Raw genomic sequence first — 27,188 nt, forward strand, 5'->3', positions numbered from 1 at the left:
GGGCGTCCCATACGTTCTGACCCATGACCAAATGACTAGGTTTCATTTGTTCCATATTTAAGTGAAGCAGAGAGAAGCAGAGACGTTTTAAAAAAGCCAAAGCAAATCTTGGCACAGGCCCAAAAGACAGAAACATTTATTACAGCTGCTGCTATCTTTTTAGATCTTTTTTTAATTAATGTCAGTTATTATTTAATTAATCATTAAGTCTATGCAATAGGCTACCAGTTAATAGTGGATACATTCCCTTCCTTAATTTACCATAGCCCACAGTGACAACTTAAAATAACTTATGTTGTCAGTCATTCAGTGGACGGATAATACATGTGCAGAGATAGAAAAAAAATCAGCATAGCACACTATTAGGAAGATGAAGCTGGAAAATGGGTTTGCTGAATAAAAAATTGGAAAGATTAATTGATTAACAAAAGAGTAGAATACCCATTATTCCTCATAATAAATCAGTTTGAGAATCTTAACTAAACCTTCAAACACTGGTTTACACATCAACCACACCATGTCCACTATTTTAGAGTATTGTTGATCCCAGCATTTTTTGCTTAGCATGTAGCTACATTAGCTCAGCCTGGACAATTCTCTTTTAGTGGACTGTGTGTGTGTGTGTGTGTGTGTGAGTGAGTGAGTGAGTGAGTGAGTGAGTGAGTGAGTGAGTGTGTGTGTGCGTGCTTGCGTGTGTGTGTGTGTGTGTGTGTGTGAGTGTTTCACCTTGCTGCGTGTGTGAGGTGGACTCTGCCAGCGCTCCACAGTTTGATTGGACCAGCGGACCGCGAATTGTGACCAATGAGCTTCCTCGGTTTGTCAGCGCTGCCTTCAGCGGAGCCACGTGGTTGAACTGGACTGAGGAGAGGCAGCCCAGGAAACCTTTAGAGGACGCCTGCATTACCTCCTCATGGAAGTTCTCCCTCCCTACAGACACACAGTGGAGGGGTTAAACAATATATGTGTATGTGTTTATGACTGGTGACATTCTTAATTTTTTAGTTTTGAAGGCAAGGCACTACAGGCAAATAGGTTAACATGTTTAAGTTGTTGATATCATGCTATAGTTGTCCGGTTGATAACTTACATTAAAACTATTATTTTTTGTATTACACATTTTAAGATTTTTTCTTAAATGTTTTCATAAATATGCAAATATGGCAAACTCTTACTAACCATGCATACACTTCAGCGTAAAATAAGGTTTTAGGATACATTTGAAAATAATGGCCGTTAAAGGTGATTGTATAGGATAAATCTACAGATAAACACCTGTACTTTGTTTCTACTAGTATGAAAGAAGACACGCTATGGAAGCAAAACATCACGAAAACAGCAATCTCTCTGCACCGTGATGGGAAAGACTTACTGGTGACTTTGCCCAATGTCAGGGATCTGATTAAGATCAGCTCTGCATCGGATGACAGTGTGTACTTTGTGTGGATGTCCTGGTCGATCTGGTTGAGTGGAGAGAAATCAAATAACAAGCCAATTACAGGAACTCTAAACCCAAGTAACACCAGCAGCGCCAGCACATTCCAATACATTATAGATTGTAGAGTTGTGTTCTCTCTTTAGCCCCGCATGCACACAAAAACCATATCCGCCCACAGAACGCTTTTGAACTGAAGTGATCTCAACCTTTTTCACTTGTGCACCACCGTACCATGCTGACTCAGTCACATCACTTAACTTGATGATGTGCAATAAAACACTGCAGCATTTCAATGAGGTCCTATGTGCTTTATAAAAAAGCTATATAGACCAGCTGGTGGTACGGCAATGCAGAGAAAACATTGATTGGCACCATCTGTCTATTGTTAATTGTTAGTGCGTAGAAGGTAGAACATGTAATCGTGTTGCCTTGGTGACATAATTAATTGTGTCATTGTACAGAATTTAATTAATTACTATGTGTTACACATTGTTTGTTCGTTTATTGTGATATATTTATACAGCTATGTCAGTTTTCTTGTGGTAATTTCTCATATATTGATTGTAATGCTGACAAACGTGCTCATAGCTGGAGATGGATTATGAGTCAACACAGGTGGTGGTAATTGTGGCATGCATCAACAGTCATGTCGTATGTAAGGAGGATTTTTCTTAATTATCAAAGCAAATGCTGTTCTATTCCATACGCCAAAGAAGGATGTTAGATGAAACAATAAGTGGGAAGTAAATTAAAATTGTCAAACTACAAATAAAAAGGTTTAAATGTTAACTTTTATGATCATCAGAGGAAACATTAGACTTTTTCATGAACATTAAAAAGTTACGCATATTCTCTTTAAATTGAGTTCGTCTAAAGGGTTTGAAATGTATGATACTTCCTTATGTATTTTGAGATTTCAATTCACAGCGCTCACCTGGACATAGAGGTTGTTTCCTACTCGGTGGATCCTGATTCGATGGAGTCGTGCGTCGGCCAGGTTACCGAGGGCGGGGCTAAAGACGTCTGGACTCCTGTCTGTCTGAAGGTGATACCAGATCTGCAGGCTCCCTGCACACAAAGCATTAACACACATGTAGTGCTCTTCCTTTGAACACAGCGCTGGAGAAAATCCCCATCCAAGCACTTTACGCACTCGCTGCTGAATGCAAATTTAAAGGCCTCAAAAAGGTCTAAAAAAACAAGTCGACTGATATGAAAAGTTCATCTTTCATGAAACCTATTCTGTGTACTTTGGCTTCAAGCATATACACATTGCAATAAAACGCCAAATAGAAGCAGAGAACTCATAAAATCATGTGGGCGCCTATTTATAAATATGCTGGCCCATCTAAACTTCTTCAATTGCCTTTATGAGATCTCTATCTCAGAGCTCTTTCGCTCCCACACTGAATAAGTCAATATGTGCTCAGTGTTCCAGCCCACACACACAATTGCTGGCGGATCAGAGAGTCAGAGAGATATGCATTGTCAAGTGGAGCTTGGGTCAATATTACAATTCCCTGGTCTGTAAGGTGAAGGGCTTTGTGTTCCTATGGATGAAGGTCACTGTGGATGGAGTGTCTCCTCTGCCCTGCACTGTTTACAGAGACTAGGAGAACACAACAGGCGTTCTGATCTAACAAGAAGACAGAGTGTATTGGGACACTGACTCTGACTAACAACTGCACATGAGGAGTGGGTTGGAGCCACTGACTAGGACACTCCAAAGTTTAGGAACATCTCAAAGCTATATTGCGTAACTTCAAGCCATCGCCAAACAAGTTGACAAAAAGTTAATTAAGTTGATTCAGCTCCACAACATTTTTAATCAGAATTGCAGCGTTTACAAACTGGTGTCAATCCCTGACACAGGCTATTGTCTACACACGGTACTATTAATCTTGTTGGACTTTGGCCTTTCAAAGTTGCAGAGGAGGATAAGAATCACATGAGGTTAAATATATTCATTAGCCTATAATCAGTTTGCAAAACGTTTTGGGGCCGGCCCTCCATTATATTCATGCTCTCAGCTGTGGCACTTGTACCATATATTAAGCTGCCTGTTCTCTGTCAGACTCATTTTCTGTTCTGCTCAACACCTTTCCGCAACCCCAAAAAAGACTTGAGACTTCCATACAAAAAGTTTGGTTGTTAGGTGTTAATTACGGTGCCTAACTCACTCTCTCCCCTTGAGGCACAATGTTTGACATGCACATCTGCACGCCCTGCAGTTTAAAGACTACTGCTATGGTAAGGGGAGCGCCATGGGATTATGATTAAATCCTTTAAGTAGATTCAATTTGATTATGTTCGATCTCTGTGGGCTTCCAGTGTGAGTCACCACCGGCCGAGTTCCATGAATGCTGGAGACTAGTTGTTCACCTGTCAGGTCTACAGAGTGTTGATACATGATGACAGTTGTACATACTTTCTTGATGACTTAACAATGACAGTGTCTGAATAGTCACACCTCTGTTGATGCGTTTGCACTAACTCGGTGTGAACAGTTTTAATTAGAACCAAGGGCGCTTTCACACCTGCCTGGTTTGGTTTCGATTGAATACTCGGATTTGTTTCCACCTTTGATGACTTGTATAGTACATTCGGGCAGAGACCAGCCGTGATTGGTTCAAAATACTTACTGTGTCATAAGAACCAGAGCATAGCCTGCCTCATCTAAACCACATTTCTGTAAAGTTGATCAAACTTAAATGACAATATCTTTCATTTGGATTGATGAATATGCCTAACTATTTTCAGATGCTTATTATCATGCAACTAATTCCCCAAATGACCTAACTCCTCAAAGTGTTTTGTGGCTTTGGATAAACAGGGGGCTTTAAAGCAGTGTGTACCGTTGTTGGCGAGGATGACTGCGATGTACTGCTGGTTGAAGGTGCTGACGCTCAGCAACATGGCGGGTCTCTGTGAGGTGACGAAGCTAAACGCTACGTCCTCTCTGGCCCGGCTGCTGGTCTCCGTGGAAACACTGGAGGGGGCGGAGCTTGTGTTCTGCATGACGGAGAAGGGCTCCTGGAAGGTGTAGGTCACCGAGGACGACGGCTCAAAGGACACAGACACCTCTGGAGACACACGGACACAAGGGGAGGAAAGGTTTAGTAAAGGGTGGTGTTCTAACTGTTTCTGAGACAAGATTCAAGCGGTATACACTGTAGGTGAATAGGGTGAACAAATGTAATGTATAGCTATCGTCATGACACTTTGCCATTTGAGTACTGACATTAAACTAATTATATATTTTTTTATAACAATTTCAAATCAGAAACGTGTGAATAATTATACATATTTTTCAATATCTAACTGATACGTAATAGGGAAATTTAGATATATTTAATAACGTAAACTAGATGTTGATAAAGCCCTATTTTTTTTACATATCACTGTCCAAAGTTTTCACAGAGCATATTTGGAAAACAGCTTTTTTCATTTTATGAATCAATGAATACTATGTACTGGTCTTAAAAATGCATTTTCTACATGTTTTTAAGAAGAACATGTATACAACATCAGACAACTAGCAACATATGCAGGAATCATCTGTAATAACCCTTAGAATAGTGCTAAGAAAGATTATGGAAAAATAGCCAAACATCTATAAAATTGCCCAATGCTTGAAAAAAACAAAACAATGTTTTTGCCTGCTTTGTTTCGCCTTGAAGACTAAAAAGCAGCTAATTGCCTGAAACATTCATTACATTTCACATTATGAAATACAGAAAAATCAACACTCCCTTATCAAAAGTCTGGTTTTCACACTCAATTAAAATGTAGTTTGCCCAAATAGAGCCAGAAGGAAGTCACTGCTTTAAATGAACATCTGTCCAAATACATAATTATGCTCATGCACGACTACAAATATGAAACCAACACATCAAAGCAAATGACTTCATTATAACAAAAAGGAAAAAATAATATATTCTGGAGCTAGCAGTGGTAGCATCTCCATGAGGACCAGGTAACACAGACATACTGTAATGTTGACAACAAACCAGTAGCTGCTACATCACCACAGGGACTTAGGAGTTTGTCAATCAATGCCATTCAGACCTCTGTCAACTCAACCGCTACTGACAACTGAGATGTAAAACGTCCCTCAACAACAAAGCGTTCTATTCCTCTGTGTGTTGATGTCATAAAAAGCCAGATTTCTTCACTTTCAAATTAAAAGCCTGGCTCCTGGAGTTAAGGGAAGGGTAGAAGAAGGCAATGGAAGCCACAGGGTGCCAACATAAAAAGACATCCTTACATCACTGACTTCTTTCATATTGCACCAGCGTTTACAATGAGAGTGATTGCGTAGTGTCACTGTGTCTGCCAGCAGCACAGCCAACTGAAGCAGGTAATCTCCTGGATGAGGCTGTGCAGATGCATTTCATTGTCTGGTGCCTTGTTTTCACCCTGAACGACCAATGTTGTGTTATCCACTAAATTAAAAGTGACAGTTTGATTTGCAAAGAGGCAATGCTCATTGCTTAAAGGTGGAGCCAGTCATTCTGGAGAATGCTTGTTGTCAAAAATGTGTTTTTATCAAAATGAGTGAATATCTCCTCATGACCAATACGTACTGAAAAATAAATCTAGTGTTAATACACAGCCTAGGTTCTGTAAATGTGCATGTTGCTAGCTACATTGGGCCCTATTAATTACATACCCGTTTAATAACACTCTTGTTCTTACACACAGTACAGACAGGTAGCAGATGTGAGGAGATATGCACAGAGCTGACTCCACCTTTAATCATACATTTGCTTTTACAGTGGACTGCTTCCATGATGTTAAAAAATTCAGAGTTTTGGAGAAAAAATCGGCCATTGTACTATTATGCAGCTGAAAAAACATTGATATATACGAGCTGCATTCTACTGCCAGAAAGACTTGGATCAAAGTGAGGCGTCCATAACTTACAGGTGACATAAGCTCTTCACCACGGCAACAGTGATATAAGATCCAAGTTGTAATAAAACCTGGAATATGACTGAACAGCAGTGGGATTAGCTGTACCCTGGCATGAGACACTTTAATATGTGACACACTGAGCCAGAGGAAACAGTGCATACAGTGCAGTGTGCTGGGCCACATTCTGAAGCCAGAATTTCAATCTCTCGTCATTGAGAATAATGCCTCGTTTCCACCGAGTAGAGCGGGTCGGATCGGAGCGGCTCAGAGCGGGACAGCTCACTTTTAAGAATCTCGGTGTTGTTTCCACCGCCGACCCTACCCTTACTGGTAGGGCGGGGTTTAGGCTGGACTGCGATAGCCGACGCCAGAATGTGGGTCAAACTATCGGGCTGTGGGAACAACTGTGGTCAAGCCAGCGGTCCAGGGCCGCCGCTCCCTATACGCAGAGTACGCAGACTGCGTAGGGCACCAAGTTCCTGGGGGGGCACCCCAAAAAAAAAAAATTATAATTTTTTTTTTTTTTTTTTTTTTTTTTTTAATTAAAAAGGAAAAAGAGATGGTCCGGGGGCCCCCCAAAATACTTTTTTATTTTTTTAAAGTTCATGATCATTACATTACAAAAAATATATAAATTAGTTATGAACAGGCCCATCGTTGTTTTTTCTTAATTGTGTAACCTATCCAGGGGTGGATTACTGCACAGGCACACCGGGCACAGGCCCAGGGGCCCAAGGGCTCAGGGGGGCCCTTAGCCAGAGATACTGATAGTAACTTTTCATGTTGCATAGTCAAAGAGCTCAGTCACTGATGTCAATAACAGGGTCCAAAAAGGAATAGCCTAAATATAAGTATACTCATCAGAATGTAACAAGATAGAAATCATCATGGGCCCCTCAACTAGTAGGGGAGAAATACAAAAGCAAGTTAAAAACAACAGCATTAGTAGCTCTGTCTAAGGGGGTTGAAGGCCCCCTCACACATACACAAATAAGCTTTATATGTGTGAATTCTAAATTGTTCATATCCACCCTTTATCTGTTGAAATGGGCCCCTCCATCATAGAACATGGGTCTGCAGACCAATCTACTGTTTTTACAGTTGCAGAGTAAAGAGTGCTACCTGTTTAAGAAAAATCTGAAAAATAATGTTCCTTCTGCATCTCAGGATTTGATATCTCTCTAGTCTCTAAAATGTCCTCACAAAGTGCACCAGATTGATGCATTTTACTTTAAAAAGGTAAAAAAAATTCCGGGGGGGCATACCCCCGGACCCCCCAACAAGGTACAGGGTCCCTCCAACAATACCCCAAAATCCTGTGGGAAACACTGACTTCCTTAATATGTTTTTGCCATTAATTGTATGTATCCGTGTAGAAAATTCAGTGTACCTGACTGGATAGGGACAAGTGGGGGGCCCTTTAAGAGTGTAAGCCCAGGGGCCCATTATCTCATAATCAGTCTATGATCCTATCACTCAATTCCTTTGCAAAGGCAGTTTTTTCACAAGTTAAGCTGTTAGTAAATGCTGGCAAATGTGCCAAAAAGCAGTCGCAGAGATCTTGCAAGACCAAAAAATTTCCGCTCGCGCCCTGCGGACGCGAGCTTATTGGTGTTTTTTTTTTTTTTTGGGGGGGGGGGGGGGGGGCACCACTGACAATTTCAGCTTAGGGCACCCAAAAGCTTAGCAGCGGCCCTGCAGCGGTCTCTTGTTTTTGCTTGGTCAAACCAGCCGCTTCTTTATTTATTCCCCCCGTGTTGTTGTGAGCACAGAGACGGCTCGGTGCAACTGATAGAGACAGTGAGCGAACAGCACTGGCTGCGGCAGCTACGTGACATCGTAGCAGTGGGACACAGTGTAGCCAACTGATTCATTTAATGACGAGGAAAAACACCACACAATAAACAGTGCCGCGCTCACATTTTCGCCAAAACTCTCTTCACTCTAGCCGAGGTGACTACAAACGGCGGAGATGATTCAAACCAGCCGCTTCTTTATGTATTCCCCCCGTGTTGTTGTGAGCGTGTATTTTACTACTATCTATGGCGTAAACACACAGAGACCGCTCGGCGCAACTCATAGAGACAGTGAGCGAACAGTGCTGGCTGCAGCAGCTACGTGACTATGGGACACAGTGTAACCAACTGATTAATTTATTGACGAGGAAAAACACCACACAATAAACATTGCTGTGCTCACATTTTCGCCAAAACACAAGACTCTCTTCACTCTTGCCGAGATCTACACATGGCGGAAATGATTCTTTCCACCAATCAAATGACGGCAGTGTGTAGCTCCGCCTTCTCATGCATTTTCGGCCCGCTTTCAGGCCGCTAGTACCCCTACGGAGGAGTACTGAGATCGGGAGCGGCTCAGAGCGGTTAGGTGCGCTTAAACCGTACCCTACCCAACTTTTGGCAAATGAAAAGCCAAACTACCCGGACCGAACCGCTCCGACCCGACCCGCTCTACTCGGTGGAAACGAGGCATAAGTCTCTCTGAAAAAGTCTCAGCCATGGCTATACACTGCTCTTCTTTACTGGTTGTGTTTGTGTCTGCGCTCTGTCCGGCGCTCACATACCGCCAGAGATCATTTGGTCTAATGGATTTTAAATGTTCTAAGAGTCAGCAGCCAGGACAAGTATTAATTGCCTCTTGCAGTTCTCGCATTTTTCATTGGTGAGCTGCAATGGAATAACCTCGGCAGTGATGGATTGTTTGTTTGCCTCCATCAACATTAATCTATAAAAAAAGAATTACATTAGGTGTGAAGGTTTGTGCCGTTGATCAGCACTCAATTTGTTTGCACTGGTCAATATGAGATTATTGGCTATTTTGCTTTTTCTTGTCTTTTTGTCTTTCATACTAGTATAAATAAAAGGTTCCAAAATTAACATTTAAGTGTTAATTTCATTAAGCCTTGTCTGTTTGTGTCTGTATATTTCCCCTATACAACTTTTATGTGAAAACTTTGGAAACTAATATATTGTTGAAGAAAACAAGATTTGAACTTTTTGTACAAATGTATACATGCCCAAACACACACACACACACACACACACACCTACGCACACACACCCACACTCACACTCACACCTAAACCCACACCCACACCTACACCTACACCCACACACACACCCACCTTGGTCACAGGCGCTGCCTCCGTAGGCGGATTGGGAGCAGTCACACACGTAGCCGTTGCTCTTCTCCACACACCTCCCTCTGTTGTGACAGAGGCTGCTGGAGCCGCTGCAGTAACCGGGGCAACCAGAGCTGACCCCGGGCGTCATACGGGCCCTCTCCTCCAGGTCCACACTCCCTCCGTTCACAGTCAGAGCCCGAATGCAGCCCAGGAAGCCCCGGAGCTGGGACGCTGTGCCTCCTGGAGGGGGGTGGATGGATGGAAGGAATAGGTCAACCAGAGTGCCCACCACATACATAGACAGACGGAATGATGTGTGTACAATGTATTGACCTTTTGTTCAGAACAGACTTGGTAGAAATGGAATATCATTTCCGTAAGTATGTTTTAAAGCTTAAGTGTGTAAATTCTGTCTCCCCCATGCTGTGCCTCCTTAACAGGGGGGTTAAAGGAATAGTTCAACAAGGGTGCCCAAGCATTTTTACCAGTGAATTGTTTCAACTGTTCCATGACTATTCCATGACATTTTATCCCATTTCCATAAACTCTTTTTAAGTAGCTTAAAGTAGGTTGGCCTGATTTAGAATCCTAAGGCCACACATACATAGAGAGACGGAATAATGTGTGTAACATGTATTGACCTTTTGTTCAGAACAGACTTGGTAGAAATGGAACATATTATGCACAAGTATGTTTTAAAGCTATAGTGCGTAACTTCTGTGTCCCCCATGAGGAATTCTGAGTCATCAAAACAACACTGTCGGTGAATCTGCTGTGCATGAGGTAAGCCTTTGGTGGCCTTGCAAGGATCTACTAACTTCTACTGTATGTTCAGGATTTTTCTTAGCAGTAGAATCAACAGCTGAAACATTTCTTGTGCTCTTCTTGGGATTTTTCTGAGCTCCTTACGCCGGTGTCGGGGGGCTTACAACAGTTAATAAACGCTGCCATGCTGAGAAATACAGATAGAGTGTTGTGGAGCTGATGGGCTTAATCAACTTTGTGTCAACTCATTTGGCGATGGCTTAAATGTAGCTAATTATGTGAAAAAGTTACACATTAAAGCTTTAAATGCCATCTAATGCTCAACGGCTGTGAGGAAGCGATCCTTGATGACTTTATTACCATGATCCACCCTCAAGGCTGATGAGGATTTACGACTAACATTTACCTAATGCCAGCGCACAGCTCTGGCAGCTCTGCAGCCACTTAAGCAAGTGAAACCTCATCAAAGCTAAACATTCAGAGTAATGGACAAGACACGTTCCCTGTTGACACCACTGTGAGATGATTTAGAAATATACATGCAGAGAAGAAAAGGCTTGTGACATGGTGACAGCTGTGGATTCACACTCTAAGGAGATGGGAGACTGAGGACTTGATGGAAATGTATCACGCTGTTATGGGTCTAATTGATCTGGGGATACAATGCACAAACAGGTGGTTATTCTCTCATTGTATTACCCCCCGTGGCTAAGAAATGATACTGGTTTAATCCTGTACTGTTTCTTGTGGAGTGAAGTATGTACTTTTCAAACGTTAATTGGCATATGCCTAGAGTTAGTAACAATTTGATGGGAGAAAACAGCAGGGATTTTATAACACTAATTATTCTCGTGTTGAGCAGGAGAGAACCACCTATCGGTTTCACATGCTACTAGAAGTGAAGTGTGCAACTTGTGGTTGTCTAGGAAACACACACGTTGGTATTTCTATTCAACAAATTAAAAAGTCAATTAAAGCGGCTACGAGTAACATTTAAATATCTTTTAAACAGCCTCATGTTTCCTCTGATAATCATAAATTACCTTTAACAGCAAACGAGACCATCAGTGCAAAGAAAGACGTTTTTATATAGTTTTTATTACTGCTTTTGGTCTGGTCGAGAGTGATATAGGCTACGGGCGGGACGAGGGCGTTGCCAAGCAACGTGTATACAATTTCACGAGAGCGAAACTAGACTGCAGTGTTTACTCCTAAATGAATGAGCGGTTGGTACTAACACAAAGTTTGCTTTGCTTCACCATCATCAGATAACCATTATCTGAAATAGTCATTATTTACATCAACAACACAAACACATTACCTCATCGTGATCCATACTAACTGCCGTCTCTCGTTCATTCGCTTTCTGTGAGGACATGTAATCTTTCAGCTCCGTGAGAGAGAGTAGTTAGGTGACGCTGCTGCATCAACTCATTGCAATCAGGTGTGTGTAGCAGTGACTGACATTAGTTGATGCAGTGTCAAAACCACTCTCACGGAGCCGAAAAGAGTCCTCACACTTTCAACACACGGACATGCACTATATTGCGCCCTTCTCAGTTCACACTTGCACGCCTGGCACAAGCTAGAAAACAGCTTTGCGACAGCGGGCATCATAAAAATACTACCGCTTTTGTCCAAAGGGGACGCCAACGTGCCATGTTACTCGTAGTGGCTTTAAGTGTAGTGTTTAGTGTTATTAATGCTGCATCATCATTGGTTGTTTGCAAACAAGGAATCGGTCTATTTGTGTTCAAGTTCACTATCTTTAAAGGCGAGACACAGCATGCAAATGTACTGGTCAATTTAAAGATGTTTGGCTAGTTTGCCATAACATGTTTTCTTTCATACTTTCTGTAAAGATTGTGGACATTTATATGTTGTAAAAATTAAACAGATTTAATTAAATGTCAGTAATCTACTGGTAAAGACCCATGGTAATATCTTAGTAAAACATTTGACTCTATTCACCTGCAGTGTCTTGCCGTAACATTTTAACAGACAGAAAATGTATATGATAAAAAATGTAACTCATGCTACTTAAAACAAAGATGTATCTGTCACTGTTCATAATACAATCTATAATAAAAGACACAATAGAAGCCTTCAGATAAATAATTAACCTCTGTGCTGTGTTATATAAGATACCGTAGAGCTATTGCATATTTGAAACACATTTTCACAGTTATACTCCTGTGTGTGGAGTAGGTGAGAAAATTCAACATTCACTTGAGTGTAGTGCACTTCTATATTCCATTATAACCCGTCACAACAGTTGTTTGTGACCAGCAAGCTGCATCTGTCTTCAGTCAAACGCTGCTCTATTCAAGGGCGTTTTAAATGTGTCGACACAAGTGCACTAATATAATGCTGTTATTATTTAACTTGCTTTTGCATAATACAGATATAGAGTGCCATGTAGCAGTATGCCAGTATGCAGTGTGGTTTCTTCTTGCATGATTTCTACAGTGTGAACTTTTATTTGTGAACTGCATACTTCGGAAATGAAAGATTCTGTGATGTATTCCCACTCACTATTTGATAAATTGTTCATTTTCGTATCTAATTTTCAAAACAAGCAATTATTTGAAGTATTAAAAAGACTGTGAAAGCCTTTATATAAATGACATAATCACACATGCATAATAACTTTGCTTTCAGAGAGAATGGAGGCGTCGTCCTTTGATAGAAAAATGACACGTTTGATCCTCCAATTAAAATATTAATGACACAAAGTCCTTTTGAGGTCCAGAGAGGATTATTGCTTCTATTTGTCATTTCGCTCGTCTGATAAATTACTCCTAAAACTAAATGGCCCATTAAGAGCATGAGCTGAGGCCTAAAATGGAGAAGACAAGGAAAACACACACACACACACACACACACACACACACAGACACTCTCTCTGTCCCGTCCAGAGGAAAGGTGTATTATTAAAAAGACACATTAAAATGTCAGAGGGGACAATTCTGCTAGAGAAATGTGGGTTCGGAGGCGTTGAGGGGGCTGAACCTGAACCGTAATGAAAACATAATAAAATATATTAGTTTTTCTCAGTAGCTAACAGGGCAGCTTAGGTCTATATTAGTCCCGTACCCATAGGACTAGTGTTTAGACAGTAATTGTTGGGCTTGGCTGAAATCACTTCTCGTCTCCAATCTAGCAGTGAACAGATACCTTTGTGTAGCGGCTACATTGGAAGAGATATGGAGGAAAAAAATAGCAGTCCTTTCTGTGGGCACAAAATAATGCACTTTGATGTTCAGGCCAAACACTATTATGAGACGTCTGTAGTCTGAGTTGGTCCAATTACCAAGCTTCAAGAGGAGAAATCTGTTGAAGACGCCACTTCATTAGGCTAACTCTGTACATTAGAAAACATTTTGAGATGGACTCTGTCTTTGCCATTTCTTCCAGTGAAGCTGTGCCATTAAAATAAAAACAGCTCAAGGCCAGTTTGGAAAGGATTAAGACGACCAATAACTATTTCAGAAAAGATGTTTTAAGATAAACACATCTTTAGAAACACTTTACTTTAAGGCTGCACTCACTTTCACCCTTTCAGATTTAAAGGAGCAGTGTGTAATGTCGGACTATTCAGCAGCAAATAGTTGCACTTGCACTTTTATTTCAAATATTCACTTTGAAAAACCTTTTGAAGGTGTCAATCAATCTGCCTTTACCTGCTTTGATATCCTGTTATTATGCTTTTGAACTCAAGCGTGGAAACACTTCAAAACAGTTCAAATAAAATACTCTGATACGTTAGAATTTGATGCATTTTGTATATTGTAAAAACCGTGAACCGTCAACTGCTTTCACACTTGCCAGCCATATCATTTTTAATGTGTGATAATAATCTGGTGGAGATAGTATATGTTATATTCAGTGTGATGGCTCTAGCCCCTTACCCACAAACAGCTGACTGCTGAGTCTGAGGCGCGGTTGTCCGTCCTTGGGGGCCTCCAGGAAGCGTGTGGGAAGCTGGTTGACCTGCAGCGAGGCCTCCTTCACGTTGCGCTCTGCTCTCACATAGTGCCACTGTCTGTCATTCAGAGGGAGGTGGGACTTGACTGACAACAGCACCGGACCACTGCCCACATCAAAGGAGAACGTCACCACCGAGGGAGCTGGAGGACAGAGAGAGTGAATAAGTAATAGGCCAGACACAATACATAGAATAATACATTTAAAGAGACACACAATTAAATTTTTTTTTACAAAATGATGTAAAAATATACGGACAATAGTGAGTTAAAACAATGACACTGTATGAATTAAGATGACACCTAATTTTTTTTTATATTTATGTTATGTAGGTTATGTTGTCCAAATAAACTAAACAAAAAACAAGGCACACAAACACACACACAGAAATACAGACACTAACACACACACACACACACACACACACACACACACACACACACACATACGTTAATTTAACATCAACCTGCCTGGGACTAAAGATGTAAATCAGCCACCAGCTGTAATGTTGCATATTTACATAGATGTTCATCAATATGCACCATCCCCCATTTTAAATAATACATATATAGTCAAACACACACACACACACACACACACACATACACACACACACATACACACACACACACACACACACACACACACAGACACACACACACACACACACACACACACACACACACACACACAGACACACACGACAGCCAGGTCAGACCGCATGAAACATTAGTGTTTTCATGTGTCTTCCTCCCTTTCTGATGCAACAGGATACAATGCTACTGGGAGAACTTGATGACCCTGAATAGATTTATGATGGGGCTCATCTGACAGCTCCTCAATATTTCACAGTGTCTGTCATGCCGCAGTAATATATAAAGGATTCAAATATCCTGACAACTCCTGAGGAAGGTTTGCCAACAAAACACACCACAATCAACAATCTCACTTCTTTTTTAACACCTAAAATAATAACAAAAATATAAAACACTTTTACTTGAAGTACCTCTCTGCTGACAGGATATGTACTGATCTATCCAATCTGCTGTTTGATAAGTAAGCTCACCTGAAATGAATTCTTGTAATCCTACAAAAAATATATCTGTATCGGTGCTGTCGTAAACACGTCAATCTTGTAGGTAAATATATCTGATTTGACAAGGTCATTCCTATGAATACATGGCTGTCCATTTGGCTGTGTATTCATGAAAAAGGAGTTGGGCTTCACTACACTGGTAATAGGGAAATGCTTGTAATGACTCCCATGACATGACTGCTGTTGACTGTGTGTCATTAGGGTTACATCACACTGTGCAGACTTGACAGCTTTGCTTCTGGGGGGAAAAATTAAACTGTCAACTACACTACAGCTGGCATTTCCATTTTGAGAAAGACAACAAAAAAAATAAAAAAATAATATGCTGACAGCTTTTTGTGGGTATTCTTATGTATGGTTGTTATTTTTTGTGCATGTCCTTGTGCTGCCTCTGTTTATTGTGCTGTTGGAGCGTTGACTCACAGCTTAGCTCCACTCTGATGAAGTCCTTGAGGCCCAGGTTCTCCAGAAAGACCCCTGAAGGAGCACTAGACTTGAAGTAGAAGGAGATATCTGAGGCCAGCTCCGCCTGTAACGTGGGGAAGTAGAGGTAGGAGGACTCCTGGTAGAAAGACGCAGCGTTCCAGATGGACTCTGAGGGGAAACACAGCAAATGAAAGAGAGGGATCGTTAAAGGGACAGGAACAGTAAAGTAAGGCAGGGTCATTTACATAGCACATGTCAAATACAAAGACCATTTGAGGCTTTAAAGGTGCAGTGTGTAGTATTAGCAGTATGTTGATGTAATCTTTGGGGAAAAATCTAGATTTTAAAGCTCCTTCTCTACCCCCATCCGTTTGGATAATTTACAGAAGCTACGGTGGCCTTCAAGGACAAGAAGCTAGTTACTGAATATGGCATCATCCACCACTGCCTCAAGTCTTTCCACAATATCAAGTGATGAGGTGAAGATGTATTTAGTTATTTACAGTATTTCTATAGTACTTCTTCTTTGTCTCCCAACAGGTTTATTTCTCGCAGACACCAACTATATATAAAAAATGGCCTGGAAGCTTGTCTGTGTCTGTTCTGTGCTACTCTGTTCAAGTCCAATGTGTCTTAAGTGTCTCCATGTTTCCCTCACTTGCACATTTCCCTCACAAACCAAAATGCAAGAGATTTAATGAATCATGACATTTGATCCGTCCCTCAGATCCAGTGTTGACTTGGGGCGAGGAAACAGGAAGCAGAGAGCTGTGGTCTCCGGTGTCAAGATTCACACGTTTTATTTTTTCTCAACTTCCTCCCTGAGAGGTTTTCACATCACTACGACAACATCACACTATTTCCTTATGCAGTGAAAGAGCTGAGCTGTTTCACACAGACGGGGTCCAAATATAAAAGCTGTAATATTAAAGAAGAAACATTCAGTATTTGGCTTTAATGAGCTGTTTTATTGGAGCACATAAACAAGTTCAATGACTTTTGTTAGTCGGCTGAAGCTCTGCGCTGCGGGAGGCTGTGGTGACACGGTTAAGTTATACTGTTAAAAATACACATAAAAGTAAATCAGTTTTTCATATAAAAATGACAATGGCTGAGATTGTTTTTATTAAAAAGAACAAATGACTACTATTGAGGGTATACTATTGTCTTTAGTTTTACTGCATTATTTGGTCTGTTTTCTCCAGTTCTTGTCATGGGAATGTCCTCCAATGTTTCTTAAGTAAATGACCACACAGCTATTTGGAATATCACGTTGGTTATTATATTTTCAATAGTCTAGAAATGTTTTGATATTTGAACAGCTCCAGAAAGCATGTTTGCCCACATACTTACCAGCATGGTTGTAGGATCGTTAGCTGTTAGCTGTTATAGCTGAGGTGTTATAAAGGACCTAGTCAAATTAATTCAGCCAAATCCATATCTATGAGCTCATCTAATTTAAGGAATTATACTAGGGTCAGATCACCATTGATTTACCCTAAAACTGCAGCTATGCATCTACAATCATTTTGATTATACCATTTCATTCAGTTTAAGGATCAATTTCAACCACTTTCTAAAATAAATCTTCAATTTGTAAAGAATCTTGTTATTCAAATCCACATTTCCCATTTGTCTTGAAAGCTCATAGTAGAGCAGTGAAGCCTTTCTCTGTCCATTGTATGAAGCCTAAGTCACATTTAAATTGTTATTTATATCTATCTCTTTAGTATTCTAAGCTTGTTCTTTACAGTGTATGTTACATGAATTCATTGCACAACAGTCCATATTAAGATGACATACTGGTGACATACTCCAGTGTGACATCTCTGACGCCTGTAGAAAAGGTTCATAATCACAGAGGGGTTTTGAACTAGGTTTGACTGCAGATGAGCTGCTCAACATTCCCTGCCCTGTGTGCACCGCTCACTCTGGGACACCAGGCAGAAACATAGTATCTACCAGTCTCTTTCATGATCCAGTGCTGCTGTCCAGCTCTGATCACTAGCACACACACACACACACACACACACACACACACACACACACACACACACACACACACACACACACACACACACACACACAGAGTTTATAGTCCACGCAGCCAGTTGTCTAACTTGTAACAGAACGGACAAAAACATAAAACTCTCTCTCTCTCTCTCTCTCTCTCTCTCTCTCTCTCTCTCCATCTCCCCCTTCTCTCCATCTCTCTCTCTCTCTCTCTCTCTCTTTCTCTTTCTCTTTCTCTCTCTCTCTCTCTCTCTCTCTCTCTCTCTCTCTCTCTTTCTCTTTCTCTCTCTCTCTCTCTCTCTCTCTCTCTCTCTCTCTCTCTCTCTCTCTCTCTCTCTCTCTCTCTCTCTCTCTCTCTCTCTCTGTATAAACCAATGAGGCCTAAAGACATCAACAGAATCCCTGATTCAACACACAGTAAGCCAAGGGGGAATCAAGGCGTCCCATCTGCAGCCATGTAAAACCTGTTCACACAGTCACTTCAACACACTGGGGTGATCACCTACTGTCTCCATAACAACGCAGGGGGCCAACGTGGTAGACGGCCTCCGAGCCCGTTCGGTTGGTGTCTCCAATCACCATCTGACTGACTGGGAGGTGCTCTTTATAGGAGAGGAGGCCTGTGTCATTAGCCCTGTGGAGAGAGAGAGAGAGACACACACACACACACACACACACACACACACACACACACACACACACACACACACACACACACACACACACACACACACACACATACATAGAAACACACACACACACACACACACACAAAATAGATAAATAAATGGCACACACACATACCCACACACACAAAATAGATAAATAAATGGCACACACATACACACACACACACACACACACACATACGCAGAGAGACACACATGCACACACACAAAATAGATAAATAAATGGTAGCACACACAGGCCCTGGGGTGCTGGATGCCTTTACGGGAGTCCAGATAAAGCCCTCCATTCTTTAGCATTAGCACAGAACGCAGAGTAAACACATTAAAAAGAGGGCAATCCATCACATTGGAGACAACTGCCCCTGGAAATATGCAAGCTGAGCTGATTCAAGAGCAGCTCTGGGAGTGGATTAACATACCGTAAACAAACACACACTGTGAACAATCTAACACAAACCCAAACTATAAAAACAGCCTTTGTCTTTTCATCCAGGCCTTTGGAAATGATAGTTATAGTCCAATCATGATTGTGATATTATGTGTATGAGCTGTAATTAACTGTTTGAGAGTAAAATCTGGTTTTATAGCCAGTAATGCTGACACACATCTAAAAAGAGAATTCAGCTCCGGAAAAAATCAGAGTAAGGAAAAAAAATGCGGAAAAAATAAAAAAAAATTCTGGACTGTGAGCTGCTCTTGGGGCTCTGTGAGTGGTTTCAGCAATTTAAAAACTAATATTCTCACTGAATTGATTTTTTTTTGTTGCTTAATTATTTATCAGCCATGCATCCTCTCTGCAGTCTTTCTTTCTGTGGAATATCTCTGGGTGGTAGTTGAATATGGTGAATATACCACAGACGGAGATGATAACTTTGATTATTGTAATTCATATGTGGAACCTTATATAAAGATTAGGACTGAGCTCCTTTCAATCTAGGGTAGATCCACTACACAGAGGCTTAGGACACCTGGATCCACCTGCATGAACGTAACACAGATCATGTCTTACGTTTATTACTGAAGAATTCAGCACCAGGGACAGCGCCACACCATGCCTTTGTTGTGTTTGGCTGTTGCTATGTCCGTTGCACTTATACGTTGAATACTCTTTGGCAAAACTCATTTAAAACTACATGTATACTATATATGCTATGTGCAATATCTGCTTTGAATGAAATTAAGGAAATAACCTACTTATAATGTAACTGCAGTCATGAAACTCCACTATTTTCTTAGCAGCCCCACTTATTGGTCAAGCCCCTTCAAAGCCCCATCCTACCCTTGTTGATTTAAAAGGTTTGGACAACATTGAAGTTCCTTTGTTGACATTTTAAGACTGTGGTGTGTGTGTGTGTGTGTGTGTGTGATCACTCCGTACCATGAGTTAGTATCAGCGTCACAGTTGCAGAAGTAGTTCATGTCGATGCAGTTTTCCTCCAGGCTGCAGGAGCACTGCTGCACCCCGGGCAGGAAGCCTCCCCAGTAGCTCCGCCTCTCTCCCTCCCGGTCCAGCCACCAGGACAGAGGGCTGCCGTCTGACACACAACACACACAGACAGACAGTTTTCTATAAGTCAATTTACACAAGGCACATTGAAATTTGTCTCTTCGCATATCCCATCTCAAGTTACCACACTCCAGAGGGGGTCCTCGCACAGGGTCAGCCATGGGGGTGTAAATCGCTGGTTCATCACACAACCATATTAGATCAATTCATTAGTCAACAATAAGATATGTGTCGACATCACAACGTCTGTCGCTGTACTACCTCCATTCCATTCCGATTCAGGGGCCTACGACCATGAGCCCATTTAACAAAACTATTTTACATTTATATCAACTCACGGACAACAATGAAAATATTTAATTTAGCGTTTAATTTCCAAATATTTAAATATAAAAACAATGATTTACTTTTCTATTTAATATTATAAGGGATACGTTTGGAATCAAGCAAAACAAATAAAGAATTTGCTTTACTTTCCCCAAAAGTAACAAAAAGCAAAACGTTCCATTGGATTTTTCAGAAGGAACACACACGTGTGTTCCTTCTGATTGATCCACTGCAGTCTTTTCATAACACTCTGTCAGTGAGTGTCAGTGAAGCTACAGCAGAAAACCCCACAAAGGCACGATCCCCCAGCTCCTCTCTGGGGTTAAGTGGTCCAGCTTCAATCATCTGTCACACAGCGTGACCCTGCATTGACGATGCCAGCCAGCCGGGAGGAGACTATTAAGCTACATGTCACAATGCATAATCAAGTGTCTCCTGCCTAGGCCCTCCCTCACCCGCCTAGCATACATTACGGCCGCATTAGCCGAGGCTTTTATGTATGGATATACACGTAGCATATTAGCTTGAGTCACAGAATGGCTCTGAGACGTGTCTGTCCACTCTCCATCAATTCACTGTGTTTTGCTCCACGTCTAGTTCTGCTCTTGTGTAGATAAGACTCCTTGGGGATCTGCTAACACACTGATGCCACAGGCTGAAGTGGAAAAGACAAAAGCAAACAGTGAAACAAAAACAGGATTGTAGTTCCAGTTTGGATCAACAGTGGCCGGCCAGCCCTCCTGTTTCTATAGAAAGAGAGACTGTCCTAATGACCTCACCTTATTATATTAGAATGGAACTCTAGAGCCTATCATACACGATCCAACAACTGGCTCACATTCAAAGTGCCTAGAGCTTCAACTGTAGTTGGTAGATCTGCCTTTGGCTTCTGTGCCTCGTAGAAATACCCTGCAAGATAATCTCAAATGAAATACTTTTGTGTCCATGGGTCGATTTAGAACCTTGGTTACAGAACAGAGCACCACGATATGCACCTGTTTTTAAATTAGGTTTGTATCTCACTCTTGTTCTTATCCTATTGTTGGTTGATTTTATTCTTTATATATTTATTTATGTTTCATTGAAATGAATTAATTGTTTGTATTGACTGACTTGTTTGTTTCACTTGTGTATTATGTAATTGTAACATGCTGTGCTCTCAACGATTTATCGAGATTAAATAAAGCTTGAGAGAATGAATGAATTTGCATGACAAAAGTTTGAGAATAACACGCGCTCCATTGTCTTTACCCTCCATCTCTGTCCTTGTCCTCACCACATGTCTTCTCCCATAGTGTTCTAGCTGCTTCTTTAAACCCTAAACTCAGACACTGAACAACAGGTGCACAAATAAGAACAAGCAGCAATCAATACTTCCCGAAGGAGAGGTGAGCCTCACTCTCTCTCTCTCACATTGTCTATTGTATTGACGAGAGCTGTTCCCGAACACATCTTAACTATCCGCTTCACTGCAAACGTGTGGAAGTCAGAGTTCTGACAGTAACGCTGCACAAACCCCCACCGGCAAACCACCTGGGTCTGCAATATTCATCACAGACACAATACAGAAGAGCTGCTAGCAAACGGAGTGCTCCTGCAGGATATTCTCAGACTAGGCCAACATTGAAAATGTTAATAAAAAGTTTCAGTTGGCAGTAAGACTCTGGTGGCGGTGATATTAGATAACATGACATTCATTTGGCAGGCGCTTTCTGACTAAAAGCCATTTACCGTAATAACAAGAGCAAGGTGTCAGCAACCATTTGAATTGCATCAATCTCAAGCAGTCAACAAGAGTGTCACAGTACAAGGGTTTTCTTTAATTGGAAAAGGAAAAACAGATCTCAACAGCTACTGGCTAGATAGGCCAAACGTATGGTTCACTTTCTAGCAGGGTAACAAATAAACACTCTCTTCTCAACTTGCCAACACATGATATGACCTTGTGCTTGTTGCTGTTCTACATCACATTAGAACAGCATTCTAATGTAATAAGAATGCCCCTACATTAGCATAAGTGCAGTTTTGTCCAACAATGAATATGAATATTCCTTAATGTGTGTTTGTTGTCAACAGTGTGTTCAGTGTAGAAGCTCAGCAAAGTGAAGCACAATGACACATTTCACCTTCCACGGGAGATGTCTTTTTGCTCAAACAACAAAGGCAAAAACCATCAGAAAATTCAGGCTATTTCTGAAAGTGTTTATGCAACTGTTAAATAGGCCTGTGTGTTGTGTGTCCTTTTGATGTCTGGTGTGATAATGAACTTGTTTGTTTGCAACACGCGTGGCGCCCAGGGGGACGGCACAGAATCTGGGCCTTCATGAATGTTTCATGTTTTTAAGAGCAAACGTTTGAATCTCGGGATACCATAGGTGCCAGAGCGGTTCAAGATGAATGCACACAGAGAGATTGGAGCCTTGCCTTGCTTCGCCTTTCCAGCTATTGTGAAAATATAATAAGGGGAGCCAAGCAGAAGGCAAGGGTGTTGGAGAGGGCAGCAGCAAGCTCCCAACATGACAAAGCACGGACAGCCTGACTTTCAATTCACAATGTATCAAGAAATGCCCCACCCCCCCCCCCCCCCCCGATGCTACACAAGTACAGGACAATCAACACACAACAACAACATCCACGGCAATGTTCAGATGAACTTTTAGCCCTGTGGGAAAGACGCAGCCCGCCTCTTTCATTTTGAGGACAGTGGAAGTAGGGGAGCCAACTTAAGCACCAAACACAATGTGACGTCCTCTGGCAAGGCGCTGCATTGGACAATCAACTACAGAGCACATTCCTGGAAGAAAGCATTGTAACATTTATATAGAGCTTTTCTCCAAAGCATTTCATGATTAGCCTCTAGTTCATCCATTCAGACAGACACACACAGAAACACATTGATGGCAGGGAGCTACCACCCAAGGTGAAGGCTGACCATGGGGAGTGATTTGTGGGTCAACCTTTTATATACAGTCTATTGGTTCAACATGTGAACATTATTAGTGGATGACCGGCTCTACAGGCACTAGTGTTCCTACTGTTGCTTTGCGATCGCCTCGACTTAAAGGTGGAGTCAGCAATTCTGGAGAACGCTTGTTGTCAAATTCATTTTTTTTTCAAAATCGTTGAATATCTCCTCACAATCTGCCAACAAAAATCCTCTTTTTTATTTTGCACTTCAAATTTTGTACAGCCTAGGCTCTGTAAATAGGTATGTAAACAAAGGGTAACAAAACACAGGGGGGGGGGGGGGGCACTGTAGCTAGCAATATGCATGTCACTGTATATGTTTCAATGCTTTTGTTGGCATAAAACAATGATTGATCTCAGTTCATTTATTGAAAATTAATCCCCACCTTTAGTATTGAAGAGATGGGATTTCTTGCAGTTGTAAACCACTTCCTGTTGGCACTGCTCTGAGCCCGACACGATGGCGTGCAGCTGTTGTGGCGAGGCGCTGTAGTTGAACGTCATGACGTGAGGTTTGTGAACAGACGTTCCCCGGACTGTCACTGGAGCTGTGCTGTTGTGAGTCAACACCGTCCACACCTTTTCATCTGAATGAAGAGAAGTTCATGTGTTAGCATGAAGCCACAGTGAGAACCATAGACTGTTAACATGATCTCATCCACACCTTTCTCTGTGCATACACACACATCTATGTAAAGGAGAGAATGTAGGCTCTGTCTCACTTCTATGAAATATGTCACTGTTCTCAATTGTCACTCTACATACAGAAAAGTTTGTTATAATGTACTGTGGACATGAACCTAATGTCCTCATTCTGAACAACATGTTAATCTGTTGTTCCAAACTTCCTAGACCTTCTATAGAGAATAACCCGTCAACATTGGCACATTAACATTTCAGTATTTCCTCTTAATACAAAATTCATATTTTTTCTAAGTAAATGTAGTAATTCTAATTGACAGAAATGAGAAAAAGTGTGATTTATGATTTTCAAAAGACTTTATTACACCTAATCATTTAATCTCACACCCAGGGTTGACAGAATATAATAGGTTTTAATATAGGTAAAAGCTTGTTGTTGACTGCATTCATTGGGATGAGATGAGACGGGACTATTGTGCACTTACAGAAAATAATATTTAAAAAATAAACATATTTCCATTAATGACTCAATGCAGAAATGCATTAGTATTAGCACATGGCAAAATACAGCAGCATGCTTAACGAGAATGGGGATATAAACAAAACAGGCGAGTCTGAAGCTGCTTTCCAATGTGCACAAATAAGCCTCTGTGTGTGTGGCATTTGAATGTACATCTCAGTGGGCTACGTTCATTAGCGGGTTAGCGATGTGTTCCGTGTTGTTGGGCTGAAGCATCAGTGATGCTCGTGACATTTCAAATCACTTTGCAGTGTTGAATAACTGAAAACATAATGAGTCCACTTGTTCCCACACAACACATGGATGACCTTTTCCATCCGCCCAACCTGTCAATCTAAAACGCCGTTAACATCCAGAAGATATACCATTACAGATCTGATCTTATCACTGAGGAAGGACTCTTACTGCTGAAGCTTGTGAATACATTTGATACACTTTTTTAATCCTTTCTTTATCCCATGTGCAGGATGCAAACAGTGTGTAAAATTCACATTCACAACTATAGATATACATGTACAACATATGCGCATATATACCTCCACATACACAGTAATATATGCAATGCACTTACATACACAAAGAATTCTTAATATTTAATATATATATTTAAATACAGGGAGTCAAAGGGAGTCAAGGGTTTGTCCAGTAAAAATCAGAAGAGAAATCCATCCCATTTCCAATCCTCCGTTTACATAATGTGGATTTCATGTTTACTCTGCACCAGAGAAAATCCCTTTTCCACTTTGAGATTATTCACGTCAGGTTGGCGGGCTTAGAGTTATTTACATATCTAATAGAATCCTTAATTGAGGTCAAGATGAGGCACTTCTACCGGCGAACGATTTGGATTTGTGTGTGTGCGTGTGTGTGTGTGATTGTGTGTGTGTGTGTATGTGTGTGGGAGGACACACACACAAAATGCCAGAAGCAGCCTGACATTAACCTTACAAAAGGACAAAATGGCGGTATCAAGTTGTGACAGTGCGGTGATGAATCCTGTCTCCTGTGTCTTGTCCTGTGTGTGGCGCAGACTGTGGATCAGGTTGTGTCCCTCTCCCTGTCTGTCACATGTCAAATCCCAGGAGACAGTTCAGACGGGAGACGGAGACACATATTGCTCTCGCCATCAAAAGATCAAACTGACACTGGGTCTCAAGGGGCGATAATATAAAAAGAAAGGTCCATGTCTCCAAATTCAAAATATCACATCGCTTCTAGGCTATAAAACATGTGAAAGATGTTACACAAAGCCAACTGTGCTGTCAATAATGATATTTATTGTTTCAATTAAATATGGTATGGCTATTTGTGATGCCCAGCGCTTGTTTTTCAATACCCCTTAACCTTCGTTAACAGCTTTTCCCTGAGCAATTTATAAATACATGCCATTACAAAAATCGATGGGACAATTTCTGGTTAATTTGATGTGGATATTCATGGTCTCCAGTAGATGTAGGTCAGATTACATTAGAATTTCTTGAGAAACTTATTTACATGTTGCTCACTTTTCCACAGCAGACCTCCACAGTTTAAAAACCTAATACCTAATCATTTAATGGCAGAAGGCCATGAAATGTACTGAGCAGATTAGCGCTCCCAAGGGAAGGAACCCTTTTGACTTTAATGACCCAACGCTCTAATGGAAATGGCCGCCTCTAGAGACTTGTAATCTGGTGAAGCTTTAATCTTGACATGTCACTTTTTCATCTCATAAACCATGGCTTCAAATGATTTAAGGGGAAAACTGAAAAGCAGAAGAATTTTAATTCCAGTTTTTAAGACGGGATAATGCAGGATGTTAACACTTATGACTTGTCATGATTAAGCTGGAAGGATATTTTTATGAGAAACATAAGAGTTTAGGAACAAATCATAGATTAAATGACTGTGTAACTGTGCTTTAGCTTATGCAATGTAGTTCACTTGGACTCAGACCAAAATATAGTCTTGCCGTGTTCACACAACATCTTTACAAAATAACTTAACTCCACAAACGACTCCACTAACTAATATATTTTTCCCTTTAATTATCAACTTGCTAGTTCTAACCATATTTGCCTGTTTTAACTGTATTTTTGCTTCTCTTAACTGTACGGTGTCCTTGAGTGTTATTGAAGATGCCCATAAATAAGATGAATTACTATTATTATTATCAAACATTGATTTCACTTATTGGTTGGATAGTGTTGTTGATAGTCATCATGCATCATAAGGACATCGTCAGGGCCAGTAAGGGGAATAAAATGATGTCAACCGACAGCAGGTGATGCAGCATTTTAATGTAATAACTTATCATAACCATTTTAGTATTATGAGGCCACAGCTCAACTGCATGTATTGTACATCGACGGAGACAGGGATGAAAAAGCATCGTACAGAAATACTTGCACAAAGCACAAAAACACTGCAATCATACCATTTGCTATTGACCGACTGATTGATTTGGTAAAACCCCCTACACTCAAGAGCTGAACAGCTCACAATCAAAATATAGATTTAATAGTAGGTTATAGCTTTCAAAATATTCTAAAATCACATACAGTGTGGAATAATGCTATGGGTTTTCCCTTTTGCTTTAAACACCACAAACGAACAGTGTCAGAGTATACGCTTAAAAGTGGATCGAAAGTCAAGATTTTCAAGTGATCTCTGCTCTGTAGTTTGGTCTACTCCAGGGTTTGATTGACAGCTCTTACACCAGTCTAAACTAACTGGATGAAATCACCCTGAGATACTCAATAGTGGCACTGTAACT

At 41.0% G+C, this 27,188-nt stretch overlaps 1 protein-coding gene across 1 annotated transcript in view; it reads right to left on the bottom strand.

Annotated features, from left to right (window-relative positions):
- The window catches only part of LOC307259041 (contactin-associated protein-like 5), a gene marked incomplete at both ends in the record, with an annotated part of 84,159 nt that overhangs the window by 4,238 nt on the left and 52,733 nt on the right, over positions 1–27,188 (bottom strand). The window contains 10 exons of the mRNA XM_080038764.1: positions 727–927; positions 1,370–1,457; positions 2,370–2,503; positions 4,291–4,518; positions 9,495–9,734; positions 14,171–14,389; positions 15,766–15,936; positions 18,288–18,415; positions 19,849–20,005; positions 23,658–23,858. Coding sequence (XP_079894890.1) covers positions 727–927; positions 1,370–1,457; positions 2,370–2,503; positions 4,291–4,518; positions 9,495–9,734; positions 14,171–14,389; positions 15,766–15,936; positions 18,288–18,415; positions 19,849–20,005; positions 23,658–23,858 — 1,767 coding nt within the window. The remainder of the gene's footprint in view (positions 1–726; positions 928–1,369; positions 1,458–2,369; positions 2,504–4,290; positions 4,519–9,494; positions 9,735–14,170; positions 14,390–15,765; positions 15,937–18,287; positions 18,416–19,848; positions 20,006–23,657; positions 23,859–27,188) is intronic.

This window comes from Ammodytes marinus, assembly GCF_949987685.1.
Source record: "Ammodytes marinus genome assembly, chromosome: 12".
Classification (NCBI taxonomy): Eukaryota; Metazoa; Chordata; class Actinopteri; order Uranoscopiformes; family Ammodytidae; genus Ammodytes; species Ammodytes marinus.